The sequence below is a fragment of the Trypanosoma conorhini genome, assembly GCF_003719485.1.
Source record: "Trypanosoma conorhini strain 025E chromosome Unknown Tco_14.4_contig_00088, whole genome shotgun sequence".
In the NCBI taxonomy this organism is placed as follows: domain Eukaryota; phylum Euglenozoa; class Kinetoplastea; order Trypanosomatida; family Trypanosomatidae; genus Trypanosoma; species Trypanosoma conorhini.
Window position 1 is genome coordinate 1 of NW_021704175.1, and position 16,354 is coordinate 16,354.

General features: G+C 54.0%; 11 protein-coding genes and 1 pseudogene across 11 annotated transcripts, besides 12 other annotated features; all 12 read right to left on the reverse strand.

Annotated features, from left to right (window-relative positions):
• Positions 1 to 58: 58 nt before the first annotated feature.
• On the reverse strand, positions 59 to 321 carry Tco025E_02277 (hypothetical protein; annotated as a pseudogene).
• Positions 322 to 1,022: 701 nt separating this feature from the next.
• On the reverse strand, positions 1,023 to 1,355 carry Tco025E_02278 (uncharacterized protein; the record flags this gene model as incomplete). Its single annotated transcript, XM_029369206.1, has 1 exon — positions 1,023 to 1,355. The coding sequence occupies one exon, from the start codon at positions 1,353 to 1,355 to the stop codon at positions 1,023 to 1,025; it is 333 nt and encodes a 110-aa protein (XP_029230655.1).
• Positions 1,356 to 1,434: 79 nt separating this feature from the next.
• Positions 1,435 to 1,465: a microsatellite.
• Positions 1,466 to 1,790: 325 nt separating this feature from the next.
• Tco025E_02279 (superoxide dismutase) lies at positions 1,791 to 2,591 on the reverse strand (the record flags this gene model as incomplete). The annotated part of the gene is made up of 1 exon (XM_029369207.1): positions 1,791 to 2,591. One exon carries the CDS (start codon positions 2,589 to 2,591, stop codon positions 1,791 to 1,793), a length of 801 nt encoding a protein of 266 aa, XP_029230656.1.
• A 287-nt stretch (positions 2,592 to 2,878) lies between these two features.
• Positions 2,879 to 3,595, reverse strand: Tco025E_02280 (39S ribosomal protein L28; the record flags this gene model as incomplete). Its single annotated transcript, XM_029369208.1, has 1 exon — positions 2,879 to 3,595. One exon carries the CDS (start codon positions 3,593 to 3,595, stop codon positions 2,879 to 2,881), a length of 717 nt encoding a protein of 238 aa, XP_029230657.1.
• Positions 3,596 to 3,890: 295 nt separating this feature from the next.
• Positions 3,891 to 3,916: a microsatellite.
• Positions 3,917 to 4,029: 113 nt separating this feature from the next.
• Positions 4,030 to 4,095: a microsatellite.
• An 11-nt stretch (positions 4,096 to 4,106) lies between these two features.
• Tco025E_02281 (uncharacterized protein) lies at positions 4,107 to 4,934 on the reverse strand (the record flags this gene model as incomplete). Its single annotated transcript, XM_029369209.1, has 1 exon — positions 4,107 to 4,934. The coding sequence occupies one exon, from the start codon at positions 4,932 to 4,934 to the stop codon at positions 4,107 to 4,109; it is 828 nt and encodes a 275-aa protein (XP_029230658.1).
• A 118-nt stretch (positions 4,935 to 5,052) lies between these two features.
• Positions 5,053 to 5,087: a microsatellite.
• A 259-nt stretch (positions 5,088 to 5,346) lies between these two features.
• Positions 5,347 to 5,736, reverse strand: Tco025E_02282 (uncharacterized protein; the record flags this gene model as incomplete). Its single annotated transcript, XM_029369210.1, has 1 exon — positions 5,347 to 5,736. The coding sequence occupies one exon, from the start codon at positions 5,734 to 5,736 to the stop codon at positions 5,347 to 5,349; it is 390 nt and encodes a 129-aa protein (XP_029230659.1).
• Positions 5,737 to 5,810: 74 nt separating this feature from the next.
• Positions 5,811 to 5,829: a microsatellite.
• Positions 5,830 to 5,998: 169 nt separating this feature from the next.
• Positions 5,999 to 6,017: a microsatellite.
• A 106-nt stretch (positions 6,018 to 6,123) lies between these two features.
• Tco025E_02283 (uncharacterized protein) lies at positions 6,124 to 6,879 on the reverse strand (the record flags this gene model as incomplete). The annotated part of the gene is made up of 1 exon (XM_029369211.1): positions 6,124 to 6,879. One exon carries the CDS (start codon positions 6,877 to 6,879, stop codon positions 6,124 to 6,126), a length of 756 nt encoding a protein of 251 aa, XP_029230660.1.
• Positions 6,880 to 7,072: 193 nt separating this feature from the next.
• Positions 7,073 to 7,097: a microsatellite.
• A 1-nt stretch (position 7,098) lies between these two features.
• Positions 7,099 to 7,125: a microsatellite.
• Positions 7,126 to 7,222: 97 nt separating this feature from the next.
• Positions 7,223 to 7,840, reverse strand: Tco025E_02284 (uncharacterized protein; the record flags this gene model as incomplete). The annotated part of the gene is made up of 1 exon (XM_029369212.1): positions 7,223 to 7,840. The coding sequence occupies one exon, from the start codon at positions 7,838 to 7,840 to the stop codon at positions 7,223 to 7,225; it is 618 nt and encodes a 205-aa protein (XP_029230661.1).
• Positions 7,841 to 7,949: 109 nt separating this feature from the next.
• Positions 7,950 to 7,974: a microsatellite.
• Positions 7,975 to 8,348: 374 nt separating this feature from the next.
• Tco025E_02285 (putative chaperonin HSP60/CNP60) lies at positions 8,349 to 9,953 on the reverse strand (the record flags this gene model as incomplete). The annotated part of the gene is made up of 1 exon (XM_029369213.1): positions 8,349 to 9,953. One exon carries the CDS (start codon positions 9,951 to 9,953, stop codon positions 8,349 to 8,351), a length of 1,605 nt encoding a protein of 534 aa, XP_029230662.1.
• A 444-nt stretch (positions 9,954 to 10,397) lies between these two features.
• Tco025E_02286 (trichohyalin) lies at positions 10,398 to 12,743 on the reverse strand (the record flags this gene model as incomplete). The annotated part of the gene is made up of 1 exon (XM_029369214.1): positions 10,398 to 12,743. One exon carries the CDS (start codon positions 12,741 to 12,743, stop codon positions 10,398 to 10,400), a length of 2,346 nt encoding a protein of 781 aa, XP_029230663.1.
• Positions 12,744 to 13,325: 582 nt separating this feature from the next.
• Positions 13,326 to 13,353: a sequence feature (A-rich).
• Positions 13,354 to 13,407: 54 nt separating this feature from the next.
• On the reverse strand, positions 13,408 to 14,724 carry Tco025E_02287 (GTPase activating protein of Rab-like GTPase; the record flags this gene model as incomplete). The annotated part of the gene is made up of 1 exon (XM_029369215.1): positions 13,408 to 14,724. The coding sequence occupies one exon, from the start codon at positions 14,722 to 14,724 to the stop codon at positions 13,408 to 13,410; it is 1,317 nt and encodes a 438-aa protein (XP_029230664.1).
• Positions 14,725 to 15,223: 499 nt separating this feature from the next.
• Positions 15,224 to 15,544, reverse strand: Tco025E_02288 (succinate dehydrogenase cytochrome B subunit; the record flags this gene model as incomplete). Its single annotated transcript, XM_029369216.1, has 1 exon — positions 15,224 to 15,544. One exon carries the CDS (start codon positions 15,542 to 15,544, stop codon positions 15,224 to 15,226), a length of 321 nt encoding a protein of 106 aa, XP_029230665.1.
• A 407-nt stretch (positions 15,545 to 15,951) lies between these two features.
• Positions 15,952 to 15,975: a microsatellite.
• A 353-nt stretch (positions 15,976 to 16,328) lies between these two features.
• Positions 16,329 to 16,354: part of a sequence feature (A-rich) that runs on past the window's edge.

Sequence of the window (16,354 nt, forward strand, 5' to 3'; positions counted from 1 at the left end):
CACTCCCGCCGTCACGCTCCTCGTTGCGTGCATCCATGGAACCGGAATGGTGCCTTTTACTTTTTGCCGCCCTTCAGCTTCTCAATGGCTTCCTTCTCGGCCTTCTTCTGATCGCGCATCTTTTGCTTAAAGGCGATGTCGTCGTCGTCGTCGTCCACGCGATCCTTCTTGGGGGCCTTGAGAGGCTTCTGCTTGCCGCCTTGACGGGACGACATCGCGTGAGGGATGTCCTCTTTGTGGGTTAATAAATCTCTTCCGCAGCAACCCCAATAATAATTAAAAAGAAAGAGAGGGGAAAAAATGACACATACAGACACACAAGCATGCTCGTTAACTACGCTGCAAGGCTTGTAGACACGGATGAAACCATTTCCTTCATTTCTCCCCTCAGCCCCACCCTACGAAGCACAGACACTGTGCGAAGGTAAACAGAGTTTGGCCCTTTCCACCCACCATTTCAGTTCGGATGCAAGTTATTCCCTACTTCATATACACCCGCACAGAAATTCCCCAAGGCGTTACATAGTAACCGGACTCTCGCTGGCAGACCACGAAGCAGCAGTCTTTGAGGCCCCCCGAAGCCCGCCAGCTTCCCCTCCGGGTGGAGGGCAGCAATAGGCGCAGCCCTAGTGGGAGTTGGGGCAGGAGGAGAAGAGCCAAAGAACCGCACCCGCGCATCTCTCCAACGCCGTATAGTTTGAAGCAGAAAAGCCAAGGGAGAAAAAAGAAAGCAAGAATTAATGCGCAACGCGGCTAAACTAAACCCATCATCCTCACATTTATTGAGCCTATTCTGAGAATACATTTTTTCCCCCCACAATTTTCTACCCAAACACCTGCACACAAACAGGGAAAGGGGCAAGTGCACAACGGGACGCACACGCGCAACATATGCGCAGGAGTACGACAAGGGTGCATTTCTCACGCCATGTTTAGCCCAACCTGCATATTTTCACTACGAGTGGGGATAATATTTCGACACACTACAAACAAGAATGCGTTGACAGCGGTCTTCGTCGACGTTACCTGGTGCCCGTCGCGCGCAGCTGCAGCGCGCCACCGTCAGAGTGAACCTCCACCGCGTAGTCCTTCACGGGGGACGACACCCCAGTGAAGGGAGCTTCCAGCACCGCCCCACCCTCAACTGCAATGCGGCGGATGTATCCTGTCAATGTCATTTGTTTGACCTGCAGCAACTTCTGCTCCAGCGACGCTGTCTCGCCAGGCTGGATGGGCACCTCCACCTCCACGTCGGCTGCGCCGTTCGGCAGGGTGTAGGTGGCCTTCACCTTCACCAGGTGGGGGGCGGTGTTCTTTACCAGAGCAGAGTACACGTGGCAAGGAGGCAGCACCATCTTGCAAATACGAAAAGCGAAGAATGGGGATTTGACGCGGCTTAAAAGAAAAAAAACTAATAATGCATAGCCGGGCAATTGCGTGTGTGTGTGTGTATGCGTATGTGCGTCCAAGGAAGCAAGTAGAAGACACACAACGGAAGTGGGGGGAAAAAAAAGAGGAAACCCCGCAAGAAACAAAAGGGGAACAAAAAAGTAAAGCAGCAACAAAAAAAAAAGACAGGAAATAAGTAAAGAAAAAGACACCACCCCCACAGTTGTCCTCACTCACGCCCGCACACAGCAGCGAACTGTTTCTTCCACCACCGCCGCTCTCGTTCTCTCTCGTTTTGACACTCATCATGCGAGGAACAGCAACGGGGAGAAAAAAGTGTAAAAGAAACAAAACACCACGGGAAATAGTTCAGGCACAACTTTACCCACAGCCACGCGGCTTCATGTGCCGTAACTCAACTGTCTAGCCGCCTGAAGGTAATAGCGTTCAGCGAGAGTCCAATTACACGCCTTAAAGTAATTCTCTGTGTACTGCTCCAGCCCCGAGGGGCCATAGTCGAAGCAATAGGCACTCTCATGTACGTTTATCGCCAGGAGTGGGATGAGATCACTGGCGATGGGGCAAGCACCGTGCGGAAACTCCACGACATCAAACTGTTTTCCAGTCCAAACAAGATAAACCCAACCACAACGCTCCTGGTGCGAGAGAACAGTGACGGTTAGCACCCGCTTTACTTCCTCCACCACATCTACCGAGCCGTTGCGGCCATATTGCAACTGAAAGGCCTCGCAAAGTTGTTTTGGCACCGCCGTCCCCCATGGCCGCAGGGACTTGTAGAAAAAACAATAGTTAAAGTGCTCCGCCGCCGCGGTGTGCGCCACGGCCTGCGTGGCATCAAAAGACGTCCTACGAATAACGGTCTCAAGGTTGTGACCCTCCAGTGGAGTGCCTAGTGTATGTTGGTTGAGCGTCTGCACTGCATCGCGGTGGAAGATATTGTACTGCACGTCAAACTGCCGTTTGGAGATAAACGCCGGAATGCCGGAGGCGATTGGATAGTTCAGCCGGGGTTGGCTAAAAAAGCCTGCATCTTCTTTTGCCTTGTCCGCACGTGCGGCCGCGGCCTCCGTCTCACGGAACACGGCGGTTGCTAAGTGAGGCGACGCGGCGAGCCCCTCGCTTTTGAGAAGCGCGCCCTTTGGAACGTAGGCGTGGTAGCCAAGACGTACCGTCCGGCGCATGTGCTAAACAGTTCTCTCTGCACGTCGCGTTACATGCGGGACGCGATTGACAGGAGCGCAAAGAGATAAGGATCAATAACGACAGAACAGATCTCAGATGTGAAGAGAGAGCACAACACCGGAAAACCAAAAAAAACAAAAAAACATCAGGCCAAAAACAAAAAAAGTCCAACGTTTTGCCGCCCCGCATGTATCTGGAGACAAAGAGGGACCTCTTCAGGAATTCCGGCTTCCTTCCCTTCCCCCCCCCCTTTCGCCCACTGCCTTCTCCCGCCAGCAACTCACCATCACGACGGTGAAGCCTCCGTTGTCACTTCTACGGCATTCGCCTTTCCTTCCCGCGCGACGACGAGACGCGCCATCTGCTCCAAAAACTGTTGCTTCTCAATTCCGTACTTCGCCAACACGAGCTCCGCAGCGGCTTCATCCTGCAAGGGGAGGACCTCTTCATAAATGACCTCCGCCAGCTGCTTCGCCTGCTGAGCTAAAACAAAATTCTTCTGAATTTCCTTTTGCCGCACTAAAATATGTCGACGGATGCGTTCCCCGTACGTTGAGCGCAACTCAGGCCCCGGCCGCTTCAGGATAAAGTTGTCGAACCCGCCTTCCTTCTCAACCTCAAACATCGCCGCCTCCACCATGGGCACCTGCACCCAGTGGTCCAGCACGTCGCTGTAGTGAATGCCCGTCTTGACGTAAGGATACTTCAGTTGCCGATAGACGTTCTGGACCGCCCGTGAGGTCCGCACGCGCTCCCTGACGCGCTCATTAAGCCAAATAACATCCATTTCATGCGGGGCCTTCGGCAAAAGGGTGCGTGGGGCCACGCCACTCATGCGGTAAATCGAATAACGGTTGATTTTGTTGCACCACGCCGCCCACGGCGGGAGGCCCATTGAAACATATCGATTGATAAGGCCGCGTGGGGGACCGTGTGGAGCGGCGGAGGTCTCGGGGTTCAGGGCAAACGTTGAAAACAGGCATCTGCCGCTACTCCGCAGCATTCCCACTCCTACAGAACTACACCTGCTTGCACACACGGAGAGGAGGGAACGGAATGCGCGTGGGCGGGGTCGGCAAAAAGAGCACCAACAAGAAGAAAAAAAAGGTACACCGTCCTTCTTCATTTTACAGGCCGTTGTTACAATGAAAGCAAAAAAAAAAAACAAGGAGAAAGGCGGCCGGAAACGATGCCGTGGCCACAACCCGCTCCATCCGCCCTCAGAACTCTGTAGCTACCGTAGACAATATTCCACCATCTGTTCGTATTGAGGAGGAGAACACCCCCGTCCCCCGCAAAATAATAATAATAATAAAAATAATAACCCCGAGCTAAATAATGAAGGATGGATGTCCGTAACGTGTTCCTCCTCTTGGCGGAGGAACGCGGGGACGGCAGCTCAGCAAGTAAGGCAATCTGTGACTAACATTGAGGGATAACAAACAAGCAAACCATAAACCCAACAAAGCAAAACAACAACAACGACAAATAAAAAAGAGAAACGGAGAAATGGTTTATTGCGGGGTGTATTGAACAAGGGGCATCTGCAGCGGGAGGGGAGCGTACCCGTAGATGATTCCATTGGGCAACGAAAGTGGGACCATAACAACACTGCCCATGGCCGTAAACGTCGGGCACGCCGCAGAGTCAAGCGGTTTTGGGGGGTCCTGCGGCGTCTCTGTCGCGACCTTCGGCGCAGCGTTGGACAGCATTGGTGGCGACGCAGAGTAGTTATTGGTAGATGATGGCAGGGCGGCCAGCACCGCGCGCTTCCCTCCCTTTGAATGTGAATTGGAAGCTTCATCAGAGAGCTTTAAACCTTGCAACTCTTCCACGCATCGGTTCATAATACCCAACGAATAGCCGACGGACGCCTTCGGCACATTGGGTTCGGACACGTTCCCATTTAAAGGAACCGAGTGGTGATAGAGGCACCTTGAGCCAAACTTGCACGCCCCAGTTTCTCGAAATTGCTTGCATATCTTCTTCCTTTCCTCCGCGCACGGTTTGGCAGGCAGAGGACTTGAACTGTGTCTACTCTTCCAGGTGACTTCGTCGCTTTCAAATACGTCTTGAGTTGTCGGCAGCATCACCGTCATGCGGGATCCTTCTTCAGTAATTTCTCTCTTTTCCATCAACATTCTCGCCGCATAGGTTTGCATCTGCTCCAAGGTGTGGTGTAACTGACGCAAGTCCACCACCAGAGATGCATCCCAGTGTGATGCCCCCGTGTAACCCGCAAGCGCACGGACGGCGTCTTCTGTTGTGAATACGTTGCCGTGCGACGGAAATGAGGCACGAAGAAACGCCTCGAAGTCAACAACCGCAGTTGTCTTTTGCATCACACAGCTACGCGTGCCAAGTTGCGCGTGTGCGCGTGCGCTCTTTCGCTTCGTGCGGCTCCGACGGCGGCGGCGAGGAAGGAGGTAAGCAGGCAAACTGCAGGCTCTTGCCACTACTTCTTCGCTCTCTCTCTCTCTTACCTTCACTCTCTCCGCCACCTCGAAAGGAACGGAAAACCAAAAAAAAAAAACAGCAGCAGCAGCATGGAGAGAAAATGCGGCAAACAAATTGCATTGCAATGAAACAGTAGCCACTTCGCTACGGTCATCACGCGCATGCGCACACACGCAAGGCAGAGGAAGAGGAAGAACAACGCGCCATTGTCACTTTCACACGTTCCCCAGCAAAACCAACACCACAGCGCATAGGTGCGTGTGTGTGTGTGCCTCTGACCAACAGGGATGGACGCAGCTACCCAACAAGCAACTGGGAGTAGGAGTAATCCCTGGACCCGCACACATAGCACCACAATACAGTCAGACTGTACAGGCCCGGGAGCGACAGCATAGCTCCTACAAAAAGCAGGGCACAACCACGCGGAGCGTCTTCCACAAACGCCAGGCAACCCAAGCCCAGTGCCAGAAACGTCATGCCCGCACCCGAGAGAACAAATCCCATAACAAATGCACGCCACCCATTCCAATAAAGGTTCCCAATGCGTCGTCTTGCCCTGTTGGGGTGTTTGGAATCCAACCAGTGATAGGGAAAACCTGAATGAATGTTGCCTGGTTTTCCGGTAACCTCTTTCATAACTCTCTCGCTCGTTGGGCACATCGCATATTGCGCCTCTGTGTGCCCCATCCTTCTCGGACCCTACATACTATAACTGAGCACACTCGAAGAAGGCGATTGAAAGAAACGAGAGTCATCTGGGCAGCGAGAGAGAGAGAGAGAACAGCAGCAGATATAACCGTGGTGACTGGTCAAGGGCAGGGCGTAGGTGTATCTTACTGTCATCACTGTATAAATATTCGAGCGGCAGCTGTTTTCCTTTCTTCTTGCGGTTGGAGGAAGGCCCATCAGAAGATATTTTGTTTTTCCTCCTTTCCCCAGAGCTTTCCATATAATAATAATAATAATAAAACAAGGGACAGCCACAGCAAAGCGGCAACCCCATTGCTTTATATTTCATCTGGAGACGGCTGCCAGTACTCCTTCGGCACCCTTAGTTTGGCTTGCTCGCAGTGGCTACACCCGCACCGAGGGCAGTGATGTGGTTCCGTTGTTTTGGAAGAGCTGCGGGTACTCCCGCCTCAGAGTATCTATTATGTTGTCGACAGAGGCCCTTATGTCTCTGGCTGACCCCGCGGCGCGCGAAATGGATCGAAAAAAATTCAAGTCATTCGCTGAGGAGAGGCAGGCGGAGACGGCCGCCACAACCTCCTGCTGTTGCGTGTGGTAGCCCTGAAACATGGTGGGGTAGCGCTGGGCAAAGAACTGATCCAGCGTGAGTGACGGGTTGAGCCTGGAGGCAGCCTCGTACTCCTCCTTTATCCGCCGCTGCTCTCTGTACGGCAGCAAAGCCCGCATAAGTGTAAAGTACGAAACGGAGGATATGGGCAGCTGCCACCAAGGCATGTTCTGCATGAGGTTAAAGGGAGAATTTGCGTCGGTGAGCTGTGAGATGCCCAGAAGGAGGAACAGTGAGGTCAAGAAAAACATGAACCGGAAAAACATCACGGACGAGGATGTCGCTTGAGGACCGCATGTCCCACTGCTACAATTGCCAGGACCCTGCTGCGCGTACTGCGGCATGGCTCCTTCGATCTTTTGCGAGAAGCGTTCACGCAGCTGCCGTTCTCGCTCCAGCTCATCTTTGTCTTCTTGATCCACTGCAGGCCTGTCCGGCTTATCCCGTGTGCAGCGTGTGGTGCACAAGCAACGCCGCGACTCCACTAGGACCAATGAAGGTGCCAGCACCCGCCGCTGCAGTGCCTTGAACATTACTTGACTTCCCCTTCCTCTCCTGCAATGAAGGCTGTACGTGTCTTTCTTCCTCAATACACCGCTATAAATATACAAATAATAAGCTTCAAGCTAATACAGTCTCGTCTGCTATTCCTTCTTACTACTTGGGAAGCGGCAGGCAAAATAAGCAGGTCACATGTTTACCAATCCGAGCAGCAGTCAATGTAATACATACACACACACGCACACACACAAAGAGAGGGAGAGAGCGAGAGCGAGAGAATCACTACTAGTAGCAATGACAGAAGCTGCAGCAGAAGCAAAAGCACACCGCGGCATTGCACCACCAACAAATGCACAGCCATCACCACACCATCCCTCAGTACAGGGAGTACATGGATGTCATTTTGCGTATGTGCATTCGTACCTTCACACGCTTGTTGTCATACACCTCTCGATCTATGCCCAACTCTTCTGCCCCCGGCAAATACAGCCAACACCAGTTGTGGCCCAGGTCTTGAATCCCTGTACGGCGGTCCTTCTCGCGGAATTCAACAAGTCTGGGGTCCACACGAACTTTGTACTGCTCCCAAAGCTTCTGTGCCACATCCTTTTTTCGCAGTGGGCAGTTGATAAGAAATCCCTGGCCCCACGACTGCCGGCCGAACAACAGGTACCCCGTGTTCACTCGCCAGTATACGTCAAGCCACTGTCGCTTGCGTGCGGCAAAGTCCAGAAACTCATCATTGCGTTCTATAAAGCGATCGTACTGATTCGTGTCCGGGTCAAAGCACCAGAGTCCTTGTCGAAGTTCATCTGTAGGAGCTACGGCATGGCCATCTTCGATGTACTTTCGCGCCAGCTCCCTTTTGATAAGGCGTTCCTCGCCGGCAAAACCGCCATTTGGTCCGAGGATGGTGCGCGTGAAGAGCAGTGGCACGTACTCCAGCTGCAGCTCTGGCGCCATCTCCAGGAAGAGACGCGTTAGACGCAACATCTCCGCCTCGCCTTAGACACGTGCGGAAAAGCGGCAACTCACCCAACACACTTTTTCTACGCCACACATACACACACAGAACTCACAGGTAGAAATAAGGGGAGCAAGGTATATATATATATATATATATATATGACCAGGAAAACTAATAGTTACAGTGCAAAGAGAAGCGAGTGTGAGCTCCAGACAAGGATAAGAATGTCACCACCACCTTTGACCATCAGCGTTTACCTCCTTCAACATCGTTGTCGCCCCTCCGCACACACACAGGAGGCGCATCTGCCCTACAAAAGAAGAATCAAAATAAATACCGAAAAAGAAAGGAAAAATGTTTCCAACTTTGAACGAAGCTGCCCTCCCATGCCAAAAAAAGAAAAGCATGCACACAACTATCATCGTCCTGGTTGCCATCCTTCTTCTTGCAGGTAAAAAGCTGCTCGAGACGCTTTCGTCGCCTCGTTGCCGTCTATGACTAGACTGAGGAATCGTTCGCCACTTTCCCCTTTTCTCATTCCGCGCAGTAATCACATACACTGGCCTCTGTGGTAATCATCAGCCCGGCCACCGACGCCGCATCAACTACGCAGGAGGTGACCACTTTGACAGGGTCGATGATGCCTGCCTCAAACATGTCAACATACCGGTCATTTTGAGCATCATAGCCCATACAACAGTCGTCGTACTCAGCAACGTTCTCCACTGTGACCGCGCCCTCCTCACCTGCATTTTCGCTGATACGCCTCATCGGGAGACGCGCCGCATTTCGGACAATAATGATGCCTGTTCGCCGATCCTGATCCATTTCCTCGTCAGCCTGAAGAATCTTGTCCAGGTCCTTGGAGGCATGAAGCAGAGCGGCGCCACCACCTGCGACAATCCCTTCCGCCAACGCGTTGCGAGAAGCATTGAGCGCATCAATCACACGATCCTTGGACTCGCTGACCTCCACTGACGAACGCCCGCCCACACGAATAACGGCAAAGGTTCGATTCAACTTCGAGATGCGCTCACGAAGTTTATCCTTCGCCTCCTCGGTCATGGCACGGTCCAATCGACCCTGTAGGAGACGCACGCGTGGGGCGGGGTCCACCAGCCCGGCAATGGTGGTGCTATCCATAGTTTGCGTCATGCTTTTTGCGCCGCCCAAGAGACAGGTTACATCATCTACAAGGCCGATTGAGGCCACTTTTTCAACAACACAGTCGCAGCATGCGGCAAGGTCGTGCAACTCCTCCTCTGAGAGTTCAGGTGCACACACCACGCCGCACAACACCACCTTGTGCACGTGATTGTGATAGATAGTTTGCAGCACCGATTCAGAAAAACAGGGTGCAACCACGACAAGAGGTTTACCATTTGTTTTGGCTGCCTCCAAGAGTCGCAGAATATCTTCGACAGCCTCTAACTTTTGCGCGGTTATAAACACAAACGGGGTTTCAAGGTAACTCTCGAGCTCGGCACAATTGGTCACCAGCGCACTAGAGAGAAATCCATGCTCCGTACTCCAGCCATCGTAGCGCTTCCACTCCGTTACCGCAGCATTCCCATCCAATACGGCAATGTATCCATTCACACCAACTTCCTGTACAACAGCGGCAATCAGCTGCCCCATTGGCCGCTCCCCATTGGCACTAATGGTTGCCACATTCTCTAGCATGGTCATGTCTCTCACAGGGCGCCGTTGCTGTTGTAGGTTTTTGAGAATGACCTCCACGGCGGAGTCAATGCCGCGCTTGAGGTCCATGGGGTTGGCACCTGTGGCCACACTCTTGTAGCCCTCCGCAAAAATGCTCCAGGCCAGAATAGTCGCCGTGGTGGTGCCGTCACCCGCAACGTCGTTCGTCTTTCCAGCCACCTGCCGAATTAGGCGGGCACCGACGTCCTCAAACTGGTCGTTAAATTCAACAGAGCGCGCCACCGTGACCCCGTCTTTTGTGATCTTTGGCTCCCCCGTTGCCTGACGGATAATGACGTTGCGCCCCTTTGGGCCGAGCGTCACGCCAACGGCGGTGGCGATGCGCTCAATGCCGTTCAACATGCGCTCCCTCGCCTCACCACCAAACTGAATCGTCTTCCCACGGGTCCCCGCGACGAGCCTAGAGAGGCGCAGCATGGACTCGCTTCGCAATTCCCTCCTCTCTTCCCTTTCCTTCCTCGTGTGTAGATGTGTATTCCTCCTTGACAATTCCGCAGCTGCGTCGGCTATGAATCTTTCCAATCCACGGCTTGGACTTACACATGGGCAGTAGGGAAAGAAAAGACAAAGAATCCCCCCCCCCAAAAAAAAAGGACACAATGAAGGGAGAGAACGCTTCCTCAGACACAAGCATAACTTAAGCCATCTCCAGGGCTGTGTGGACATCCATCTGCAAGACATGCAGCAGTACGCCTTTCGCAACTTCTATACACAAACAAAGAGGAAGGGACAAAAAACCGTCTGTTGCATCGCCAGCATGAAACCTAACTCCCTCCTCCCGAAGTTCTTCCACATGATTTGTTGTTGTTGTTTTTTTTGCGTTTTGCCCCTTTTCGCCTCACCGTCCCTTTGGGCAACAAGTTACGGTTGGGAGATGCGCTTCAATATAGCACGCTGTCGCGAGAGATCAATCTGCAGCCGCGAGACCGCACCCACCGCAGGTGCAGAATCTGCCTGCGTGGGGGCCCATCCCGCCGCGGCCGCCGCCTTCGGCTTCGCCTTTGCGGTGCTATTCAGCTCCACCTCCCGTCGAAGGCGGTCATGTGTGGCGCCCGCTTCGGCCGCACGGAATTGCAACTCCTCGAAGCGACGCAAAAGTTCATTTTTATCCGACTCAAAGGCCTCACGTTCTTTTCGAAGTGCCTCGCGCTCGGCTGAGGCCTCGTCTAAAAGGCGCTTTTGCTCACACCGCATCGCCTTGACAGCCAAGCGGTCCTCATCGATGGTCTCAACCTTTGCCGCGTAGGCCTCCTCCTGCGCACGCAAGGATTTAAGCACCTCCATCTCATCCGTGTTGTGGCGCTCCCGCAACATGGCAGCCTCCGTGCGCTCTCGGGCAATTGCCATTCTTTCCTCTTGGAGCTCAGACATGGCCTGCAGCTTCTTCGCCATAAATTCCTCGTACTGCTGCTCAAAGGCCTTTCGCTCCTGGGAAACCTCGTAGAGCATCATTTTTCGATCCTTCTCCAATTGCTGCCGTAGCGTTTCATAGTGCGACTGAGCTTCCTGGCACCGTCGTCGTTCCTCGGCAGCCTCCTTGGTGAAGTTGGAGAGCGAGATATCAAACTTGGCGTACAAGGAGGCAACTCGAGCGCGTTCCTTTTCCAGCTCCTGCTTTGTATACTTGAGTTCCTCTACAACCGTTTCCACAAGGGATTTTTGCTCATCGATTAACTGCTCCTTCTGTCGCAACGCCGTTAGCCGTTCCTCGGTGAGCGTCGCATTCATCTTTTTCGTGGCCTCCATGTCAGAATGCATCTGCTCAATAATTTTTTCCAGCCTCGCAGCATTTCCTGTGTGCGACTCTAGCATTTGAATTTGCTGCATGTGGAGTCTATCACTCTGTCCTGCTGCTTCCGCATGGCGCTTTTCTATGGCGGCGAGCTCCATGCGGTGCATTTCCTCCGCATGTGCGCGGTCAAGCTCGGACTGGCGCCGCGCCTCCTCCATCTGAGTTTCATACTGCCGCTTCACATCATCCAGTAGATTCTGAATGAGCGCGCGGTCCCGCTCGCGAGTGTTTTTGTCCTCACGATCGCGGCGCTCCTTGTCCATGCGGTCAAGCTCACTGCGCACGTCCTTGTCACTCCGCAGACGCGCCTCACGGTCCTCGAGATCACGCTTCCAGCGCGCCTCACGCTCCGCCTCATCCTTCAGCGTCTTGGCCTCCAGGAATTCACGAAAACGGGTCTCACGGGTCTCAAGGGCGCCCCAAAACTTCGCCTCGCGCTCCTCGCGTTCTTTGGCCTCCTTCTGCATTCGCTCCTGCAGCTCCAGCTCGTCTCGGCGGTCCTTGGCCTCCCGTTCTTTGCGGTAACGCTCGTCTTTAATGAGCCGCTCCTTCTCTGAGGCCACAACAGAAAGGTTTAGCTCGTGAAACACCTCGCGAACGTCCTGCGCAAGACGTTGAAACAAAGTTCTCGCAGCCTCCTCCTGTTCTAGTCGCCGCAGATGCACCGCACGCTCCCTTTCACGGAGTCGACGGCGCTGCTGCTCTGTAAACTGCTGTCGTTCCGCCGCGGCAGTGCTGAAGTTGTCGTTTTTGTCATCACCCGCCGGGGCCGTAGTCGTCGAAGTCGGCTTCACCCCCTGTTCCGCCTCGCTTGTCTTCTGCTCCTGCAGCCGCTTCAACTCTTCCATCTGCGCACGAAGCTCTTCTTGTTGCTGCTGCATGGCCCGCGCCGCCCTCTCCTGTTCTAGCTGCCACTGCCGCACTTGTCTCTCATGGGACTCGCGCGCCTCCCGCATCTTTTCCTCCGCGATGCGCTCTAGTCGTTCCTCCTCCTCCTGCTCCCCCTTCCGGGCTCGCTGCAGCTCGCCCGCTCTATCCACAGACGGGGAGGCGGGGGCAGGGATGGCGTCATCGTCCTCAAAGTCATCCGAGTACTGCGTCGCGGCGTCATCAGCGGAGTCGTGGCCAACGGCGGGGGCTGGTGCACTCTGCACGCCCGCGTCGCCGCGTCGCCCGGTCGTCCCCACCTCCTCCCCACGGCCGGTGGACGTCGTCTGGTGCTCCGCCTTTTTGCTCCGCGACTTCTTTCGCGCCTTGTCTTTTTTCTTCACATGCTTCTCCTTCTTTGCATGCTCCTCCTCCTCCTCACTCTCTACGGGAGCGATGTAGTCGTCAAAGTCGTCGTCGAAGGCGTCGTAGGAGAACCCCTTTGTCGGGGGCCGACTCAGGCTCGGTGCCCCCTTCAGCGAGGACATGGCCGCCGCCGCCGCTTACGCTGCCTCGCCCACGAAACGGAGCTAAGCGGCTCTGTGGCCAGTGACGAGCTGCGTGTGCGTGTGCGTGTGCGTGCGTCGTCCCTTTATGGGTGTATCTCGCAAACGCAGTACTCCCTGCTCGTAGGTGGAGCCAAAAAGAGTGGGTGCGTCGCGGGACTAGCAGCGCAACTTACTTTTCTTTTTCGTATCTTCTATCGCTACTTTGTGCACTTCGGCTTACTCTGTCCCCCGTAGCAGAACTGGCGTCCTCCCGCACGACTGTGCTGCGCCGTGCGTGTCTGATTTTTAACGCACGACCACAAAGCCCGACGGCGCAGAAGACACAAACAGGCGGCGGAAGAAACCAAAACAATAAAAACGCTTCAACCACAGCAAGAAGAAAGAACGTAACAACAGCAAAAAAAGATAAACAGACAACTTCACAGGAAACTCACATGGCGCAACACAAGAAGCACGATCACACTGCTGACAGCGTCAGCACCGCAACACTGATACACCACCGTGTGCCTACACTGCCGCCAGTCGACTGGTGGACTCTGCGCCAACTTGCCTCAGAGAGAGAAGAAAAAATAAAAAGACAAAAAAAAAACGCCAGCACGTACAAAGTGAGAAGAGATCCGTTTGTTGACTTCAGCACAATACACTACCGCCATCGAAGCAGACGCTTGCCCCACTCCTGCGTACTCGCCAAAGCACGGGAGGCGCTAAGCCATACATCATCGCCCAGACGACGCATGGGGTGGCAACGCCGCAGCTGCCTCACTTCTTCTGGCGTCGCTGCGCGCAAGACCTTCACTAAACCGAAGCCGTATCCCGCGATCCAGCTCTTGGCAACATTGAGAAACTCCTCCACGTCGCATGAGGGGTACGACTGCAGCAAAGGGAGAAGCTCAGAGAGATCACTGAGCGACAGCAGACTATCGCGTAGGCAATGTAGCATGGCGACAGCGACAAAAAGCACGACGCCGCGCAGTTCCCCACGGTAGGAAAACAAAAAATCCCAAACTCGAAGCACCTCCGGCACGTAAAACTCCTGCGTGAAAAGGAGCGTCACCCAACGGAAGGCGTAGAACTCTGACTCGATTTGGTTCATCTTCAAATGCTCCCAAAGCTCCGGCTCGAAGAACTGCAAGAGACGCTCAAAATCATGGATTGTGTCTTCCCCGCCAGCATCCTGAGTATGATTCCAGCTGCGAAAAAAATTATCGCCTAGGCACGCAAGCATGGTTTTGAAACAAAAGAAAACCTCACTCTCCAGTTGCTCGTTGACGGCCTCGCAGCGTCCGGCGGCAAACGCGTACAACAAATGTCCCACGAGTTCGTTCATTCCCTGTACATATCCTTGCCTCTTGTTCTCGCCGGCGACGGTGTGGAGAATGCGGCGCAGGCTGTGCTGCGTCGGCGAGAAGGCGACTGGGAGGCCCTCATCAGTCGGGGCGGGTTCTCCACATTTAAAGAAGTGCATGGAAGGCAGCGTGCGGGGGGCGTCAACATCCACCGCGCGGTACCTGCGCTCTCCCACCACCACGTTCCCCCTCTCGTCCAACTGACACACACGATGGACAAGTTCACGATACTCCAGCGTCTTTTTTTCCCACTGCTTCGCCCAATGTGACTTCTCAGGCGAGAGAAACCCCATCAGCAGTTTCCAAAAAACAGCCCGCACCTCTTCCGTCGCGCCGCGGCGGCACAACTCAGCCACCTCCCGCAAATTAATTGCGGGTCCATCAATGGCGACAGTGCACGGGTTTCTTGCTGCTTGCGAATTGCGTGCCACAGGAGGGTGCGCCATCGGGCCAGACTCGGGGAGTCCACCGTGTTTCTTCCGTACTCGCTCTTCCTCCTCCGCTCCCTTCCCCTCGATGCGGAGGCGGGTTTTTTGCGGCACACTTCGCAAAAAGGAAAAAAAAAACGAGGAGGCATAAGACAGAGTGGCGCAGAAATGAAAGCGAAGGCGCATTCCGGCAGACCTCACACCACCGCTGAGCACTGACACGCCCACGCACACACGTGCCCCAACTGCACAGGGAAGGTGAAGTGGTGAAAATCCCCCTATGCGCACCTGCAGTCACGACGAACGAGCAACGACAAACAACAGCAAACAAAAAAAACACTATTGAATACACACGCCCCCCCAAAAAAAAACCGGAAAGAAGAGATAAAAACAGAACAACACCATCAACGAACAACAGGATCCATACAACACCCGAAAGAGAACGGTGGAGAGGCATAACAATGGTAGGAGGTATCAATGGCCCTCGCTCACTCCCCCCCCCCGTTTTCCACCTTCCACAATAGACATCACCCCAACAAAGCAAAAAAGGGCGTATGGTTTGTTCTTCTCTTTTTCTTTCACTCTTACTTACTTCTTCCGTCCTCCTCACGCTTTGTTTCCTTACAACTACAAATAGCTACACTCGTTCATTCTCCGCTAATGTTTTTCACGACGACTATATTTCTCACGGCATGGGGTTGATGGCATCCAGAAAAGAGAAAACGACACGTGTGGGGGTGACCTGTGTGTCGATGATGGGATACACAAGCGCCATACGGCCGTCCGGCAGCGCTACATACGCGCGGCGGTCAATGCGGTCACACGTATTCTCGTCCTCATCCTCCAGGGAGCTGCGATAGTACGACTGCCGCATGAGAATGGCGGTCGTTGCGACACCAAACATGAGCATGGGTGCATGGTGTGCCCAGCCGTGAATGCGGCTCGTGTACGTTGACGGCAGGAAGTAAGACCAAAGAGGCCGCTTCACAATGGCTGGCTTCACCATCTTATTAACTCTTTGTTTATGCGCTTGTTTTTTTTTCTTCCCCGCCCTATTGCTTTGCTATAACCTATCTCTCTATTTGCCTCTACCAGTCGCCACTTCCTACCCTGTTGCCAACTGCCGAAGCAATCAGGTCGAGTGGAAAGAAAAGGAAAAGTGCGAGGCTTACAAAAGAACCACGACACAGCTCACGGCCACACGGCGAGCGCGAGTGAGAAAAGCATTTCCTTCGCCACACACTTTTAAACCGCCCCTCCGACGCCGCAAACTGCAGGTGGGGATGTGCACACCGCCGCACTTCCGGCCCTCAAGACATGAAGGGAATGCAGCGGCTGCGACAAGAACGAGTCTGGCGGTGCCGGTGGCCGAAAGCAAAAGAGCGGGAACTCCAAGAAGAAGAATACATACAAATATATGTATATATGTATGTATGTTCAACAACCCCGCCCATTGCTTACGTTAGCCTCGGGAGAGGGGGGGCATTATGTGCGCCACTGACGCCACGCATCCGCGACGCCCGGCACAAGATGAGCGGGAGTGAAACTTCACTCATTCATTTCACGTGCGCGGCCGGGAGAGAAGGCGCCAATAGTGGCACGCACTGCCAGTTTGCCAAAAACAAAAAAAAGCGCCAGTGACAAACGTAAGGGAACCGGGCGCGATTCATGTCGCCGCGAGTAACACGAGCCACGCAGCACACTTACAGCTAACATGCAGCGTGCATTTGAGGGAAACAAACGCACAGGTACGATGGGCCTCAAGAAGTACTCCTGTTGTCTGTACGCAAAAAGCAAGGAAAGAAAAAAAGAACGA